Source organism: Hermetia illucens, chromosome 4 (assembly GCF_905115235.1).
Source record: "Hermetia illucens chromosome 4, iHerIll2.2.curated.20191125, whole genome shotgun sequence".
Classification (NCBI taxonomy): Eukaryota; Metazoa; Arthropoda; class Insecta; order Diptera; family Stratiomyidae; genus Hermetia; species Hermetia illucens.
In genome coordinates, this window is record NC_051852.1 from 4,698,307 (window position 1) to 4,715,805 (window position 17,499).

A 17,499-nucleotide genomic window follows, 5' to 3' on the forward strand; every position below is an offset into this window, starting at 1 on the left:
GCAGACTGAACGCGCAAGCCGTTCCGGATCCACAATATTTTGTCTGTTGATCGCGCTGCACTATCCTTAAAGATTGATTTGTTCAGAGCCTACAACCAGGTTCCCGTGGCAATTTAATCAACCAGGAAACAGCTAATTTTTCTTCCAACCCCCACTTGAACAGAACATGCACGGGTAATCAGCATCTTCTGAAAAAATTCACCGATCAAAGCTGCTACACCATTCTTCTTGCTCGTTCAACCGGCTCCCGTACTTAGTAGCTGAAACATTAAAAACGAATACCTCTTGTAGAGCGCATCATTCTTGAAACGATTCTTAAACGGATTTCCTTCCAGCATGATTTCAATCAGGGGAATTGTCTTCAAATTGAGGAGAGCGATGGATGTTTGAATCTGAAATGAGAAAAGACGAAGACATAAGTTATTGATGATGCAGAGTCAAAACGAAAAGGGTGGCAGATAAAAACTAATTCGAATTTCAATGTAGCAAACCATTATCAGATTGCAAGGACTAAAGCAGATATTCAACGCTTTCTATTGCCTAACTATTGAAGTATATATCATATGGTTGCGGTTGCACTCTAGCACTGTGCATCCTTGAATATATGTTTTGATACTGACCAGAGCCGCTCCAAATGTTTCTCTTCCCTTTCATATGTTCCGCACTTTACAAGATATTCTACCTAAGCATTGAAGAAGGAAAGAACCAATTCCCGAAGTACGGTATTTATGTTTAGATGAAGCAAAATTATAACTTAAATGAAAATCAAGAAAGGCGGAAATTGCGAATCCACATTGTTAGAAAAACAATACATGCCCAACAGCCCATTCCTTTTAACCCAAACCACAATCGCAACCAGGAAATGGAAGCATACAATGGCATGGTACACAGTCGCAATACGAATGAACAAGGACAGGAAGAACAAGGAATTAAAGTGCATAAGGAACAGATCATCACTAAATGGATTCCTGAAAAATGTTCTGCTTTTTCCTCAGCCTTTGCCCCGTTCACAAACGGGGTCGGCTCGTCGTGATTAGTTTCGCCATTTGGCTCTATCGAATGCGTGATCTGGGTACAATCTCGAGGCTTTTGAATCCCCATCCAGCGTATCAAGCCACCGTTGTTAAGGCCTGCCTTTTGGTCGTTTACCATCGACTTCGATGTTCAGACCAATCTTGACAAGTGAATTCTCCTAAAAATGTTGGCTTCTCAAATTTCACCATGAGTTCCGGAGCACTCCCGCTGTTGATTTGCATTTTCGGTAGGCATGTTGCCTGCGGTGACGTGCCCGCCTAAGCAAGTATTATATATTGGGTTGGGGAAAAAGTAATGTCGTATTTGTGATTGAATTTTAACGCTTTAGTTAATATACTTAGAATTATCCGACTTAAGTCAACTATGCGCCGTTTTGTTCGCAAACTTGTTGCTATTTAGAAGGCAACTCCATTATCCCCCTCTCATAAAACCCCCCCTCCTTATTTGCAAAAAACTCAGACAGCCAGTTTTCGCAATCCTCTTTTGAGGCGAACTTAGTAGCACCAAGAGCGTTTTGCATGGACCGGAAGAGATGGTAATCACTTGGTGCCAAGTCCGGACTATACGATGGGTGCGATAGGACATCCCGTCCGAGCTTCCGTAGCTTCTGGCGGGTCATCAAAGATGTGTGAGGCCGAGCGTTGTCCTGGTGGAACAGAACACCATTCCTATTGATCGATCATGGCCGCTTCTGGTCAATCGCCGGCTTCAAACGGTCGAGTTGCTCACAGTAGAGGACCGAATTGAGGGTCTGGCCACAGTTAAGCAGCTCATAGTGGATGACTCCCTTTCAATCCCACCAAACACACAGCAAATCCTTCCTGGCCGTCAATCCGGGCTTAGCGATGGTTTGGGCCGGCTCGCCGTGCTTCGACCATAATCTTTTTCGCTTGAGATTTTCGTACCTGATCCACTTTTCATCACCAGTCACCATCCGCTTCAAAAATGGGTCGGTCCAAGAGATTTTTTTCCGTCAACACGCGTGGCAACGAAACACCCAACTTTTTTTGGAATCCAGTCTTCTGCAAATGGTTCCAAACGGTTTTATGGTCCTTACCCAGTTTCTGGCTAATCGAGCGAATGCTCACATGCCGGTCTACTTGGATGATTTCGACGATTTTATCGGTTTCTACGACGATTGGCCTACCAGTACGGGGGTGCATCTTCGACATCCACTACACCAGAAGGAAATCGATCGAACCAACGCTGTGCTGTGCGAATCGTTACAGTATCGGACCCATAAACTTCACAAATTTTTTGGCCCCCTTCGTTGCATTTTTACCTCTCAGGTAGTAAAAATGTAAAATATGACGAATTTCTTCCTTGGTGGACTCCATCTTTGACGCGCTATAATTTGAGACTGAAATGTACGATCATAAAACTGTCGTCTTCAAATCGCCATATAGTATGACCCGATGCGATAAATATAACCCAAGATATGTTTAAGTGCCCCCATCTATTGACAAAATATGACATTACTTTTTCCCCAACCTAATACTTGAAGCGCTTGACGGTTTCGCACGCCCGGTCAAGCATTGGGTCTTCTGGATCTTCTCGTCCATATGACGATGCAACGGTTAGACGCACGCACCACTCGAGACTGGCAAACATCGGGTGGAAAAATCACGATGTCTCCGACATATCAAGGGCTGAACGAGTTTTTGAAGAATCGAATCGTTGGAGTTTGTTTAGCGCCTGAAACTCGTGGCCAGGATGGACGATATTGTCAAGCGTAACTCTAGCTCCCAGAGTCACATCAAGCCATCTGCAGTGCGCATATCCGCGCACAATACCTCCCGATGTCCTGTAAAGTGTTCCTATGGTGGGGAAGAGCACTACATCGCTTCCTGTCCGAAGTTCGCTTTGATTGCTGTTTCTGAACCCAAACGGTTCACGGTCTCGGCGCGTTTGTGTTTCAATTGTTTGGGCGCGCATATGTTGCACCCCTGTCGAACCAGGCAGACTTGCCGGATTTGCCATGAACGGTATCACTCGCTGTTACATACCTCAAGCAGCTCAGCTGACACATTTCGATGATTAGAAGTGGTGGCGAGAGAACGTTCTCATACTTACGCATCTAACGAACTACGACCGCCAGCCTTCAAAGTGCTCTATCATAAATCTGTGCAGGAGTACATCGAACTGGGCCACATGAGCCCTTCGCTTGAGTCCTTGACAACTTTGGAAGACAGGAATCCCTTCTTTCTGCCTCATCCGTGTTAAAGATCATCGACGTGAAGGAAAAGCTGCGTGTGGTGTTCAATGCTTATGTCCGCCTTTGAGGTGGGCTTTGACACCGAATGTCTGCATGTAGGGCCGAAGCTTCAAAATAATATAGCTGATGTGCAATTACGCTGGCGGGTTCACCGCTTCGTTTTCGCCACTAACATCAAGATGTATCGGCAAATCGTCATCGTGCTTGAAGATCGTCAATACCAGCAGATATTTTGGCGGAACAATCCCCAGGATCCTCTACGGCATCATACGTTGAACACCGTCACCGGTATATCAGGCTCTGCGAGTTTTCCGGAATTATCCAACTGCCAGCCGAGTTGAGCTATTCGAGAAAATTCTCTTGTGGGTGCTAACACCCTCTCTCAGCTCCTGCATTTGCGACAGGAATATTGCTCAAGACGGTCAGCTTCCCGCTAAATAAATTGATGGCACCCGAAGTCCTATCGTCCATCCCAACCTATAGGCTTTTCATCGCAGAATCGTTTATGATGCTGCTATATATCTAAGGACCTTCACTATGGATAAGCTAATTTGTCATCTTTGGTCGGATTCTAGGTTGACACTTTCGTAGATCCGTGGGCAACCTAGCAGTAGCTAACCGCATGGCCGACGTACAATTCTCCCTGCCTCACGCTTATTGGTATCAAGTTGCCAGCATCGATAATCCCGCGTATATGTGGATTCACGTGGAATGTCCGCTCATATACTCATCAACTAGGAGCGGTTTTCGGCTCCAGACTTCCTTTCTTGCTCATCCGACCCGTGGTCATGCACGGACGATTTTGAGTCTGCTCCCGGGCAACGTCCCACCTCCAGCACATACATTGCGACCAATGCGCCGTTCGGACAGAATTCGGACTGTTACTTTGATATTCAACGTGCACTAGATTATTGAGGAACACAGCTAGATGCTTGGAGTTTATGGAAAAGTTACGCCGACGGACGCCAAGAAAGGGCGAGGCTGATCCCACCCGGAAAGTCTATAAGAGCAATATCTATGGTAGAAAAAGAAGACGAGGCAGACCCTGCCTAAGATGGAGCGATGGCGTAAGTCAGGACACCAAACAGCTTTTAGGGATATCGAATTGGTGGACCTCGGCGCAAAACCGGGATGTCTGGAGTTCCTTATTAAGGCAGACCGAATACCGGTTGTTGCGCCGTTGATGATGATGAAATTTTCCCGGCTTGGAAACTTTAGTTTGTTTTATCGTGAGGTTTTTCTATTGCTTTCTCTTCTGGACCTCATCATGAAAACTATTGGAAAAAAAAAATAGGGTCTCACTGATGCGGAAGCTGGACAAAACGAAGCACATATTATATGAGCAATCATTAACTGATCCCCGGAAAGTGCAGTTACTTACGTTTCTAGTATTCTTGTAAAGTCGATATCAAAACAATAGAGAGAAGCGACATTTACCAGAAACATCTCTAACATGGAACCTCTAGTAGTGACGAGAGAACTTGAGCTCTAAAATGTTGACTCTGAATAACTTAGGAACCTTCAGTTTTAAGAAGACCGTTACCCTGGTAGCCCGGCCACCCTGGGTAGACATTTTTCCCGGATCGGATAGATTTCAATTTAAAAACTAATAAATCAACGACAGAAGATGAAAAGGTGCTGATTCCAGGCGCATCATTGTAGAATGAGTTCCAGCCAGGAGACAGTAGCCCCTGGGGGAATATAGTGCTGGAATCAGACACTTCCGAGAGCGAGGCAGCAGACGAATCCGCAGTTTCCAGGATGGACGTAACGGGTACCAGTCACAGTACTTTTTCCCCAAAAACTTCTCCGTTAAAAATATCAACAACTGGAAGTCAATGAACAAGCGAAAGTCCGCTGGTGTCAAAAACCAATACCAGAAAGCCATTCATATTCTGAGCAAGATTGCGAGAATAAGGAGGCCGATATTATCGATAAACGGAGTTGGAAAGGAGCGCGATAAATACCAAGCGATTGTCGAAGAAGTCAACAAGTAAAGCCTGGGAAACCACCAGAACGAGAAGAAAGTATTATATATCCGTTATAAGTTGATCCACCAGTCTCTATAGTCCTTTTGACAGAAGCGCCATCGATCCCAGGATGAGGTCAAATATTAGAACAAGCAAAATTTCCAGGAACTCGGTCCCTAAGAAACCTCTACAAACAGTGAAGCAGCAATGGCCGCCGACGAAGCACGGACTGCGAAACCCTTCTGCGACATGGCCAGAACAAATGGCGATGTCGGATGATAATTCCGTTAGGGGCAAACTGGCGAAAGATGTGTGACCCAAAGTGGAAGTCAGGCTGTCGCAGATGGTCGTCGAAGATCTCCTGGACAGGAAAGGGAAAAGGAGCAAGTTCTCTACTTTAATTCCTCTTAATTAGCCCGTGGATTCCGCGTTATAGAATACGAAGATCAATTCTTCAGAGACTTCCTTCTCTTCGGGAAGCCGTAAAGCTTAAGATTGTTCCATATGAAGAAATTTCCAAGAGACCGGTGGCTCCAATCTGGTTATCGAAGAACCATATAGATAAAGCCAAGCAAGACCAATCGTTGTGTTGTCAAAACCCCAGGATTCCAGTGGAGGATTGGATGGTGGTCAAGGAGGGAGAACCTCAGATAAAAGGCCAAACTTTTCTACTCCCTCCGTTCGTGAGCTCCGTAATTAGCTAAGCGTATGCCAGACATCAGGGAACTGGGCTTGGGTATTGTTCCCGAGGGTCTACCCATTCCTGACTATTGCGGCCCCTTCCCGTTCAGACATGGAGAACAGATTTAAAAAAAAAACCAAATATTGGACGAAATATCAGGAAAGGGGGAAGAGCAGACTGCGTTTGGGCGCAGGACGAATATGCATCGCTCACCGCAGCGACCGATGAAAGAGGCAGCGAGGGCTGAAACACCCGCTGTGCGACGGGGACGCCCAATTAAAGAGGAAGCCTTACAATTGGATGCAGCTGTCGGTGCGAGAGCAGGAACTTCAAGATCCTGCAGTGTCCGTGTTCAGAAAAAAAAACCAAAGTCGCTAGACCTGAGCAGGACATAAACAGAGTGGAAATGCAGCTGCAACCTTCCTAGCTAGAGCCGAAGATGAAAAGTTCATAAGGAAATGCGCGAAAGTGGAGAAGAATATGCAGTGGACAACGTTCCACCAGAAGAACGTCAACAAAGGCATCGAAAACGGTCTGACAGGACCTGAGGAAGAACCGTATCTTCTTCTACAAGCGAACATGGACGCGCGAAAAGCAGAAGCAGCTACACTTCCCGCTGTAAGCGCCAAACAGATCGCAGATCGCACTGCAAAGTGAACTCGAAAGCAACTTAATCCAAGTAGTTTCCAGGTCTCAAAAAAAGAAAGCAACGAAGGACACAAGGAAAGAACACGCTACACCATCAGAGACACGTCTGCCCAAAAAGAACGAGGTTACAAATAGAAAACTAATCACAAAAAAGACGAGGAAACGAAAAGGGACTGGACAGTCAGCTCTGCTCATTAAGCCAACGAAAGGCAAGATAATTACGGAAATCCTCCGCTACAAAAACAATGAAGTGGAAGTGTCTTCCTTACGGAAAACGAAGGGTGGTGGAGTCCTCGTTGAATTAGGCCTGACTAGCAAGAGTACGTTCTGCGAAGCGATCAAAGGGTGACTGCGGGAGAAGGCTTTCGTTTCTATTCTAGAGCATACGTGCTCTCTAGAAATCCGAAGTCTTGACTACCTTACAGTAAACATCAAAGTGGAGGAGGCCATTAAGCGTGAATATCCAATGGTGATCAATGCCTGGATAGGTTTCACCTCTGTAAGTGCTCGAGGCCGAAAACTCGCTGCAGTGGAGTCCTCGAGCAATATGCGAGGAAACTTCTTAGCAGCGGGCAAATCAAAATTGGATGGGTAGTATGCAGGATACGAGCGCGGATAACACCTACCAAGTGCTGCAGGTGTCTAGCAATTTGTAAGGGTCCCGAGAAGAGAACAACATGCGGAAGATGTGAAAGTCTGCAACGAAAGCGAAAATTGTGTTCTATGCAGGGATCGTGCCGCGTCTGGGCGCGTTGCATACATTGCGGGTTCGAGACAGTCTTCAGAACGGAACTAGAAAGAGCTAGGATGCGACTTGCATGATCCGCAACTTACAAATGAACATGGACCGGTGTGAACATGCACCCCTAACGAGTTGCTGGCGCAGTTCGCTGCAGAGGTAAAAACTGATCTAGTGCTAATCAGAGAGCAATACCGGACCAAAGACCCGGCTTTATGGCATTTCGATTTATCAGATATCGCTGCCATCTGGATTCGGGGCGTTTTTTAGCGTTTACTTAACGATGAATGAAATACCCAACTTTCAGTGTAGATTCATTCTCTGAAGGATGGGCACGAAGAGACGAATTCTGGTCGGCGGTTACTTTAATTGTAAGAGCCTTGAATGGAGCATTCCTCAATCAGACTCCGAGGGAAACGTATCCTGGGAATGACGGCGAGAACTGAGTCTATAATTTTAAACTCCAGATCCACACCAACGTCTCAGATTTCTAGGCAAATAATCTGAAATAAATCGCGTCCGAAGTGGTAACGCTACTTGCCGGCGTGCTATCACCTGGCGTGTGAAACGTAACGAAGGTGGACATCGGGGAATTCGTCCTTGGAAAAGACAAAGTTATACTAGGGGCACTTCTGAGGAATAGTAGCGTTGAAGATGTCACTGTCGTAAATTTAATGAGTCGGATAACGACAGCTGGTGAAGCTTCCATGCACCAGCCGTGAAAAGCGACCTACGGAAGGAGTGCCTTAAGAAAAATGATTTGGCGCCAGGTCCAAATTGTATTTCAGTGGAAATTTAGAACGAGGGCATTTTTCCTTGTCGCTGGAAGGTGGTGCTCAAAGGTGGCAGGGAGGAAGACGGCGCGGCAACCCTGTCGGCCGAAACAAAACCAAATGGCCGAGGACAACCTCCATAGTGGTGGCACCGGGAGACATTGTATCACATTGGTTTGCCGGGCATGATGCAGTAGGCTAATGCCCCAAAGACCTAATTAGAGCGATCAGACCCAAATCTGCATGGAGACTCATGTGAAGTGGCAACAGGTCACGAAACCTTACCAGGGTTATACTGGCGGTTCAGTAGAATTCCTGTTGTATGTGCGTTCAGCTCGGTTGTTGCGATTGGCCCCTTGGTGGGAGCTTCATGGAGGTTATGAATACGTTCAAGCGAACAGAGACCTTCGGGCCTCGACGTGGTGTTGCGTTTCAACACCGGTGCCGTACTCCTTAATTTGGTAGAAATTTAGGTACGTCTTGCATCCACCAGTATGAATGGTGAGCCATGCACTCAGTATAGACTGGTACCGTTGTAGCTTATCGCAGCGGGGCTCTGATTGCGGTCACAAAGTTGTGTGTGTGTCTTAAGAAGACCGTGGGAGACAGTTACCCACGTAAAATCATAGAGACGTAACTGTCGCTGGAAGGAGGCGAGGCTCGCGGTAATGAGCAAAAAGACCCCGGGCATACCGTCCACTGTATATGCTTGACAGGGACGGGATAATGTTCGAAAAATTCATCAGGAGTAGACTCTTCTCCGTGCGGACAGGAACTTATCCCCAAGGCAGTTCGGGTTCAGAGCAGGGAGACCCACGATGAATACTGTTATGGAGGTCGTGGATGCGGTTCACCCAGCGGAAGCATACAACCGCCAATCTAGACCGATAATGCTCCTCATAACGCTTGATGTCAGAAATGCCTTCAATTTTGTAAGACGGACAGATACGCTAGGCACAATAGAAAACTCATTCCACGTGCGTATTCCTTGCGAATATTGAGGGATTGCTTGAGAGACCGCTCTCTGATTTATGAGATGCTAGAGGGCCAAAGGAGGATGGAGATTATTTCGGGGGTAGCACAGGGGTCCATCCTAGGGCCGGATCTGTGGAACGCTTCGTATGATAGTCCGCTAAGACTCGAAATGCCAGAAGAGTCGCGCTTGGTCGGCTATGTGGACGACATTGCAGCACTTGTTGCCAGACCCACTGTTGAACAGACTCAAAGTAGACATAGGATATTGATGTGCCGGGTAAGCGGAGCCTTGCGCTAGAAAAAAACCGAAGTTTTCATCTTGAGAATCGCGACCCTGTCTCCCATATCGATCGGCGAGTTGACTATAGAATCAAGATCAGCGATTAAATGCCTTGGTTTAATCCTCGACTTGAAAATTAGCTTCTTCGAGCAAATCAAAGCAGCAGCGGATAGGGTCTCGGTCTTGAGTCGGCTAATGGCAAATTTTGATGGCCATATATTTACCAGGATTCGTTTTCTTACGAGAGCAATGCAGTCCGCTTTGCTCTACAACGTGGAGACATGTGGAGGGAGAGAGAAACGTCTCGTAAACGCCTTGTCCAGGAGCAGTGACAGCCGTGATGGTGACTGCGAGAGTGATCCCCGTTGCCCTCCGTACAGCGGCAAGGGTGGAGATTTAAAAGGATGTGGTCGTTCTTGAAGAACGTTAACACAGACTTGCCGATTGGCACCTCTTGGGGAGGCACGATCTCCTGACTGTGTAGCGGGCGACGCCGAACAAACTTTTTCCTCTTGTGAAAGAGTTGAAAGTTGGTTTCTTGCAGATAAAGGGGAACCCTCTCCAGACCACATTGTCAGAAGGATGCTGAGGGACGCTGGTAGGTGAAGTCGCGTCGCGCATTATGTTCGGGTTCTTCTTGTTGCGAAGAAGATTGACCTCGACCAGCGAAGGGAAAGGTTGGCAAGAGATTTCTTGGACTTACAATTCACTTTCCCCACTTCCCTCCCGTTAATGGAAGGAATTCACTGATTTAAAGGCTTCCTAAGCCGGGAGAGCGTGATGGCTGTCCGGAGTAATGTATCAAACTGTTCCAGGCCGTGCCACGAAACCGGAGGATGACACGCACCCAGTCGACGCCGCAAAAGAATGGTCCGATGGGGACTGACGATCCTCCTAGGGAAAAGGATCATGCTGAGAGTAGTGCAGACAAATTTGTAGCACTTCAAGTGCGCCGCAGCTAATCAGCTGGTATTCCTCCGAGAGGAAGCCATTGAAGTCGTATTAACACAGGATCCCTGAATCGCAAGAGTATCAACAATCCAAGGGATCCAAAGTAAATATTAAAATTTATTCCACAGCACGATTGACATGAAGGCTCACCATCACCGCCAAGGCGAGGAAGATTAGGCCCTCCTTTAGCATTATCCGGCCACGAGAGCTTTAACAACAAACACTCGCTAACTCCTACAGGATTACCGCGGTCTGCAGGATCATTTCGTAAGTGCTACGGGACGGCTAGATTCTGGTCCTCTAGCCTTCCCCACAATAGTTATTGTCTTAGGGAGTTTGTGGTATCAAACCCACGCACCGCAGCGCAAAGAACACAGCTGTGGCGACCAAAGATGGTCTTACTTGAAAATTAACATCATTCGCTATATCCTACACACGGGCGGACTTCCGGAAGCAACCGCGAAATCAGCAAAAGACTTCTTAAGTTGCATATTCGCTGAGGAAAAGATTGTTTCGATTTTTGAAGAGTTTACTAATTTACTCTGCCAGATCGAGGCGTGCCTAAATTGTGGGCGGTTCGTTCCGCTTTCCACCGACGCGGCTTTGACGCCAAGCGACTTTCTTCACCAAGGACGCGGACTGATACTATCACATTGAATTGGAACGGCAACAACAGACGTCCCGTTCGTTCCTGGCCTTGATCCTTCTGCATGATGCTCGCAGTGAAGCCCATGGTGTTTTACGTAGACACGTGTCGTGAGACTTAAATCCTACGGTCCTCTTCAGACACGGATTGATTTTGTGACCACAACCAGTGTTGATACGCAACACCACGTCGAGGCCCGAAAGTCTCTTCTCGTTTGAGCACAACCACAACCACCATGAAACTCCCACTAGGGGGGCCAACCGCAAATAACCGAGCTGTCCTCACATACAACAAGAGTTCACCCGAAGTTTGTGAGTCCAGGGGCTTTCCCGGTTCCCATGGTACCAGTATACCCCTGGTAAAGTTTCGTGACCAATTTGCCACTTCAGATGAGTCCTCGTGCAGACTCGGGTCTGATCGCCCTAATTAGGCCTTTGGAGCATTCGCCTACTGCATCACGGCCGGCAAACCAAAGTGAGTACAGCGTCTCCCGGTGCCACCACTATGGAGGTTCTCCTCGGCCACTTGGTTTTGGTTCGGCCGATAGGGTTGCCGCCCCATCTTCCTCGCCGCCACCTCTGAGCATGATGCTCGCAGGCAAATAAGCACTTAGATTCCCGCTCCTCCTTCTAATAACATAAATCCTACAAAATAAGAGCAAACGACTCACCCGATTGTTAGCCAAATACAAAATCTTAAGATTCGGCAGCTTTTTCGCCATGCACTTGAAGTGATCCAGCAAATGAATGCGATTGTCGTTCAAATTCAAAGCCTCCAAGTCGGGAATGTTGGCCTCCATGATATCAATGGCAGCAAGCATGATTGAGGGTCGCGACAAGGCACAGAAAATATCCTTCAAATCCGGATCCGCATGGAACTTGGTCAAGTCCAGAGCCTTCGTGGCTGCATTGTAGCGTTTCGCCATCACCAACTTCATCCGTTCTTTCACATTTGCGTCGATCTGAACTTGTGGGACGCCTGGCCGGACCCGAATCGACAACTTGAATCCGTCCGGCATCTGAATCTCCCAATTTGCTTGCATCAGTCGTTCGGCGATCTTGGCGTCGTCCACGTAGAATACGGCGTCCTCGTTTTCGTACTTCCAATAATTTGGGATGAAAATTTCCGGGGAAATGGCTGTGAGGATGTGACGGATCAGGACGTCTTTCTCGTATTTGCGACCGAAGGGAATCTGAAAGAATGTGGAGGGGAAAAGTTGTGAGAGATGATCGGCGGGTGGACGTTGGTTGTAGGACTTACCGTGACCATGTACCAGCCAGCCGAGCTAGGCGGGAGCTTCCTCGGTACTGGTGAGCCTTTTCTGCGATTCTTCTTTGAGTGCTGCAAGGAAATGTTGATTTTTAGATAAAAAGATAAAGTCGTTCGCCTTGCACTTTGCCCGGAATCTGATGCGGACTCGAAACGTGCAAAGCATCCTCCCCAGTAGGGACATTCCCCCCAAAATAAACAACACCAACTCACATTAGCCTTACTGAATCCGAAATCCGCCATTTCCTCGTCATCCTCGAGCCGCGCTTTGATTGCGAGTTGAAAATTTCTATTCTTCATGCCGCCGCGTCCCACCACCCCCGAAGGCTTGAAGCTAACATGCCTCTTTGTGTTCTTGGGCTTTCGTTCGAAATCCTCGACATCCTGAGCATCTTGAAAGCGTGTAAAGCGGTTGTCGCCTAGAAAAATCACAAATTCCATAAAATTCACCGCCCAAAGTCAGCTCGGATCCTTCACAACTCACCGTCATGCGACCAATTATTTGAGCTGCCCGAATTGTGTCTGTTTTGATTCCAATTGCGTCCACGTCCACCGAATCCGCCGCGTCTGGACATTGTATTTGTTGCAAATGTTCTTCCCGGTGTGGAAAAAGATGTGAATTATGCTCCGAACTAAATTTATCAAACACGCGAAATTCTTGGTTTCACTGATTTCTTGTAGGAGCACGTCAAAGTGAAGCATCCCGGATGAAGTTGGCTGAGCTTGGAAAGTCCAGATACGATAATAGGGGGAAAATGGGGGTTTCCATTTACAAATACCTTCATCGTCTATTGTGAATGGGCGGGGACAACGTTGCCACTTTGCAGACAGTGTACACAGGCATCAAATTGCTGATGACGTCACTTGGACCGATATAATGTATAGTGAAATTTAATTAACATCTTGTATCTCTGGAACTATTGTGGCTAACGGAAAGTTATGAATTAAGATTTGTTGGTAACATTTCTATGTATGAATAAAGTCCATATCTATGAAAATCGGTAGAAAAGTCTCAGAGATATTCGATCGGAGGAAATGTGTCTTTTTAAGTATCTTTTTGTTGTGGAATCATCTTTATTTGACAGTTGAATGTATATTTAATACAGTTGTAGTAAACTTAATTGTTAATTCACACTATGTATTACATTTAATGGTTAGTTCACACTGTTACATTTCTCCTTCCTTCAGTAATTTTACATCTCTTCGACTAGTCTCTTGGGTCGATTTCTTAGCCGTTGGCTTCGCCGTACTGGATGTTCAATTTGTTGTGCTTCGGTGTGTTGTCCTTGTTCACTCATGTTTCCGTTTTCATGCGACGGTATAGCGGGCTGCATAGACTGCTGATGTTCCTGTTCATCATTTGCTGTCGGACTTGCAGATTGGTAATGGAAACTGTTTCGCTTAAAATCTGAAACATCCCGGAAGTCGATTGATGGTGGTATTACCCTCCGTTCTCGGATATGATCTGCATGTCGTCTTCTTTCTACACCGTCCTTTGTTCGAACACGGTAGGAATATCGATTTGTTCTTTCGACTATGTTGGCTGGTTCCCACATTTTCTCGATGTCTGTCTTTACGAATACTGGTTGTGCTGGTTGGAACTCTCTGTTAGACTGCTCTGCTTGAAGATTTTGTTTTACATGTTTAAAATGTATCTCTCGCCGTACATTAGGCTTCAGATTGTCAAATAAAGTTCGCAGGCGTCGACCTAGCAAAAATTCAGATGGTGCCTTCCCTGTAAAGGAGTGTGGTGTGTTTCGATATGTAAATAGAAATGTGCGCAAGCGCTGACGTTGTGATAAACCATCATATTCACTGGCTTTCATGCGCTCCTTGAATGTTCGTACGAATCGTTCGGCTAGTCCGTTGGTTTTCGGATGGTACGGTGAAGACGTTACATGTTTTATTCCATAACTTTGACAATAATTTCGAAACTCTTCTGACGTAAATTGACTACCATTATCCGACACGATAATTTCCGGATAACCAAATGTTATAAACTTCTCCTCTAGGAATTCGCACAAAGTTCTTGTGGTGGCAGCATAAAGTACATCTGCTTCTACCCACTTTGATAAAGCATCAACAAGCACAATCCACATTTTTCCTTCGAAGGGACCTGCAAAGTCCACATGCAGTCGTTGCCAACAATGCTCTGGCAGGGACCAAAAGTAGATTGGCAGTTCAGATTGTTTTGGGCGTTGCCGTTGACATGCCATGCATGATTTCACTGTATGTTCCACGTCCTTGTCGATGTTCGGCCACCATACATAGTACCTCGCTGACGCACGCATAGAGCCAATGCCTGGATGCCCTCTATGAAGATGCCTCAATGTTACTTCTTGAAGATTATCGGGCACGATAATTCGTCCTTGCCACATCAAAATACCGTTTTCGTATGATAGTTCCTCCCGTTTGTCGTAGTATGGTTTCAGCTCGTTGTTGATACACTTCGTGTCTGGTCAGTGACGCTCAATTAACTCAATTACTCGTCGTAATATTAGGTTATGTTTCGTCTGCTTCCTAAGTTCCTGTTCTGTTAGTACAATATCATCAAGCTTCCGTGTTTGAATTACCGCATAAATTTTATGAATCTTCTGCGCTTCCTCCGAAATTGCTTCATGTGCGTTTGGTAAGCGTGATAAGCAATCAGCTAGAATATTGTATTTACCTTGACGATACTGTATATCGTAATTGTATGCACCTAACATTAGTGCCCATCTCGTCAGACGGTTGTTTACGATTTTTTGCAAATTTCGTTTGTCTCCCAACAGGTGTTGAAGCGGCTTGTGATCCGTAATTAATGTAAACTTTGTCCCACGTAAATATGGATCAAATTTCTTCACGGCGAAAAATGTTGCTAATGCCTCCTTGTCAATGGTAGCGTATTTTTGTTCTGCTTCGTTCAATTTTCGTGACACGTAGGCGATAGGTAACTCGTTGTTAGCCTCGTCCTGATGATATAAAACAGCACCAAGGCCTACATCGGATGCGTCTGTTGCCAAATAAAGCGGTTTTGTGTGATCGTAAGGAGTTAGATGACGGGCGCTAGCTATCATATGACTAACATTATCAAATTGTTTCTGTTCCTTTATTGACCATCGCCATTGCGACTTTGTACCAGTTAATGCGTGTAGTTCGGAACATGATCCATGTAAGTTGGGTATGAATTTCTCGTAAAAATTGACCAATCCCAGAAAAGATCGTAACTCCTTCTTGTTAGTGGGTATTGCAGCATTTTTGATTGCTATCAGCTTGTCTTCCATTGGATAGATCCCTTTTCGGTTGAATTGATGGCCCAAATAGTCGATACTGTCTTGAAAAAGCTACATTTGTTCTTTTCGATACGAAAACCAGCTTCACGCAGACGTTTAAAACTTCTCTTAATGATCTTAGATGGCTATCTTCATCTGGACCTGTAATGCCTATGTCGTCGAAATAGATTGCAACGTTGGGTATGCCAGCAAGTAGATTTTCCATATAATTTTGAAATGTTCCGGGTGCACTCGATATACCAGGAGTCATACGGTTATACTGAAAATAACCCTTGGCAAGCTGCTGACGGATGTTTTCGAATGTTGGTACTGGATGTCGTATTGTTACTAGTGCTGGATTCAGTGTAACACGAAAATCACCACAAATACGTATATTTCCTTTCCTTTCACCACGTTGACAGTGGGTGTTGCCCATTCGATCGGTGTTTCGTTGGGGTCAACAGGTGAGATAATTCCAAGCTGCTATAACCTTTCAAGTTCGAATTCCACGCTTTTTTGAATTCCGAATCGGACTGGCCTGGCTGGAATATGTATTGGTGTTGCTGTTTCCTTTACGTGAATTTTAACTTGGTAGTTATTTATTTTTCCCAGTCCTTCTTCGAATAGCTGCTTGTTCTCTTCCAATATGTCATTTAATTTCTGATGCAGTGGTTTCGTTGTCGGCTGCACGTGGTTGTTGACACGATCTACGTTGTACACTGGTTCGGGCAGTGGCAAATTGAAGGCTTCATTCCACTCTAAGCCAAATAACATTGGATTCGCGTTGTCCTCCACGACTACTTTCAAAGATCGCGTTCGCTTGTTCAGCGTCACTGTCACTATAGCTTCCCCTTGGCAAGGTAAATCGAAATTGCCATAAGCCCGTAGTTTTGGCTTCCCTTTAAGCGTTGGTGATCCGATCTGTTTCCAAAAATCTGTACTTATAATGGAAACTGACGCGCCCGGATCCCAGTCCATCGTACACGTGACACCGTTTATCTTAACGTCAATGTTTCTTTTCTTAGCAATGGCACTCATTACTTTAAAAACTTGCTCACAACTCGAAATAGATGTATCACTATTTTTTACGTTGTAAATACGCTGTTGTTTCTTTTTGTCTCTTGCGATCAATTTAGCTCTGCCTTTTCTTATACAGCACGACCCGTAATGTCCACGTTTGCCACACGCTTCACAATTGTGATTCGCCGCCTTGCAGTTGTCTTTTGAATGTCTTTCACGCGCACCACATCTTAAACATTGTTCTTCCGACAAAATTCGGATTCGCTTACCGATTTTCGAACGACGTTTTACTATCTTTTTCACTTCACGCACTGTTACAGATGGTTTTCAAGTTTATTGAAAAACCGCTCCGTAACGTTGAGAATATATTCTCTAATGGGGTCTATATTTGCTCGCCGGTATACTATGGCGTTTCTGCCACACTTCTTAGTCTTCCAATTGTAAGACAATCCACTGCAATGTCTTAATACACAGCGTTCGAAAGACATGCATTTATCCATGGCTCTTCGAAAGCCAATGATCCACGAAGGGGCTCCGATGAGAGTCTTATATTGGATCAGCTTAATTTTGATGCTAAGACCCACTTTTTTGCGAAGAAGAAAGTAGATCTTGCGCAATGCACCATTTGCTTTTCCAATGGCGAGTTTAACATGGTCGTTAAATCTTAGGAATTCGTTGAAATTGATTTGATTTGATTTGATCGATTTCGACCCTCTTACTATTGTATTCCCGATTTCCAGTTTCAGGCGTTTAGCCTTCCTGTGGATAGATCTAGATCCCGAGTATGTAGATTTCCTCCTGAAGATGCAGACTTGTGTCTTGGTTGAGTTAATTTTAATACCCCAGCTCTAGTAGTAGTAGCAGAGGTCAACCAAGTAATCCTCTAGATCGCTAACTGCCTTGTCTGGGCGAAAATTAGAGGAGTAGACGAGTGTGTCGTCGGCATACTGCATAAGTTCTGTACTGACCTCAGGGGAGGGGACATCAGCAGTGAAAATGTTGCATAAATAGGACCAGAAATGGATCCCTGCGGCACCCCAGAAGT

At 45.8% G+C, this 17,499-nt stretch overlaps 3 protein-coding genes across 3 annotated transcripts in view; all 3 read right to left on the reverse strand.

The window, feature by feature from the left end:
* The window catches only part of LOC119653659 (nuclear RNA export factor 1), a 29,574-nt gene extending 16,675 nt beyond the window's left edge, over positions 1 to 12,899 (reverse strand). The window contains exons 1-5 of the mRNA XM_038058483.1: positions 12,668 to 12,899; positions 12,397 to 12,602; positions 12,175 to 12,255; positions 11,585 to 12,106; positions 283 to 392 (exon numbers count right to left, since the gene is read on the reverse strand). Of these exons, the coding sequence (XP_037914411.1) occupies positions 283 to 392; positions 11,585 to 12,106; positions 12,175 to 12,255; positions 12,397 to 12,602; positions 12,668 to 12,758 (1,010 nt within the window). The 5' untranslated portion in view covers positions 12,759 to 12,899. The remainder of the gene's footprint in view (positions 1 to 282; positions 393 to 11,584; positions 12,107 to 12,174; positions 12,256 to 12,396; positions 12,603 to 12,667) is intronic.
* A 477-nt stretch (positions 12,900 to 13,376) lies between these two features.
* LOC119656229 (uncharacterized protein K02A2.6-like) lies at positions 13,377 to 14,282 on the reverse strand. The gene has a single exon (XM_038062633.1). It carries the CDS (start codon positions 14,280 to 14,282, stop codon positions 13,377 to 13,379), a length of 906 nt encoding a protein of 301 aa, XP_037918561.1.
* A 1,635-nt stretch (positions 14,283 to 15,917) lies between these two features.
* On the reverse strand, positions 15,918 to 16,472 carry LOC119656230 (uncharacterized protein K02A2.6-like). The gene has a single exon (XM_038062634.1). The coding sequence runs from the start codon at positions 16,470 to 16,472 to the stop codon at positions 15,918 to 15,920; it is 555 nt and encodes a 184-aa protein (XP_037918562.1).
* Between the last annotated feature and the right edge of the window lie 1,027 nt (positions 16,473 to 17,499).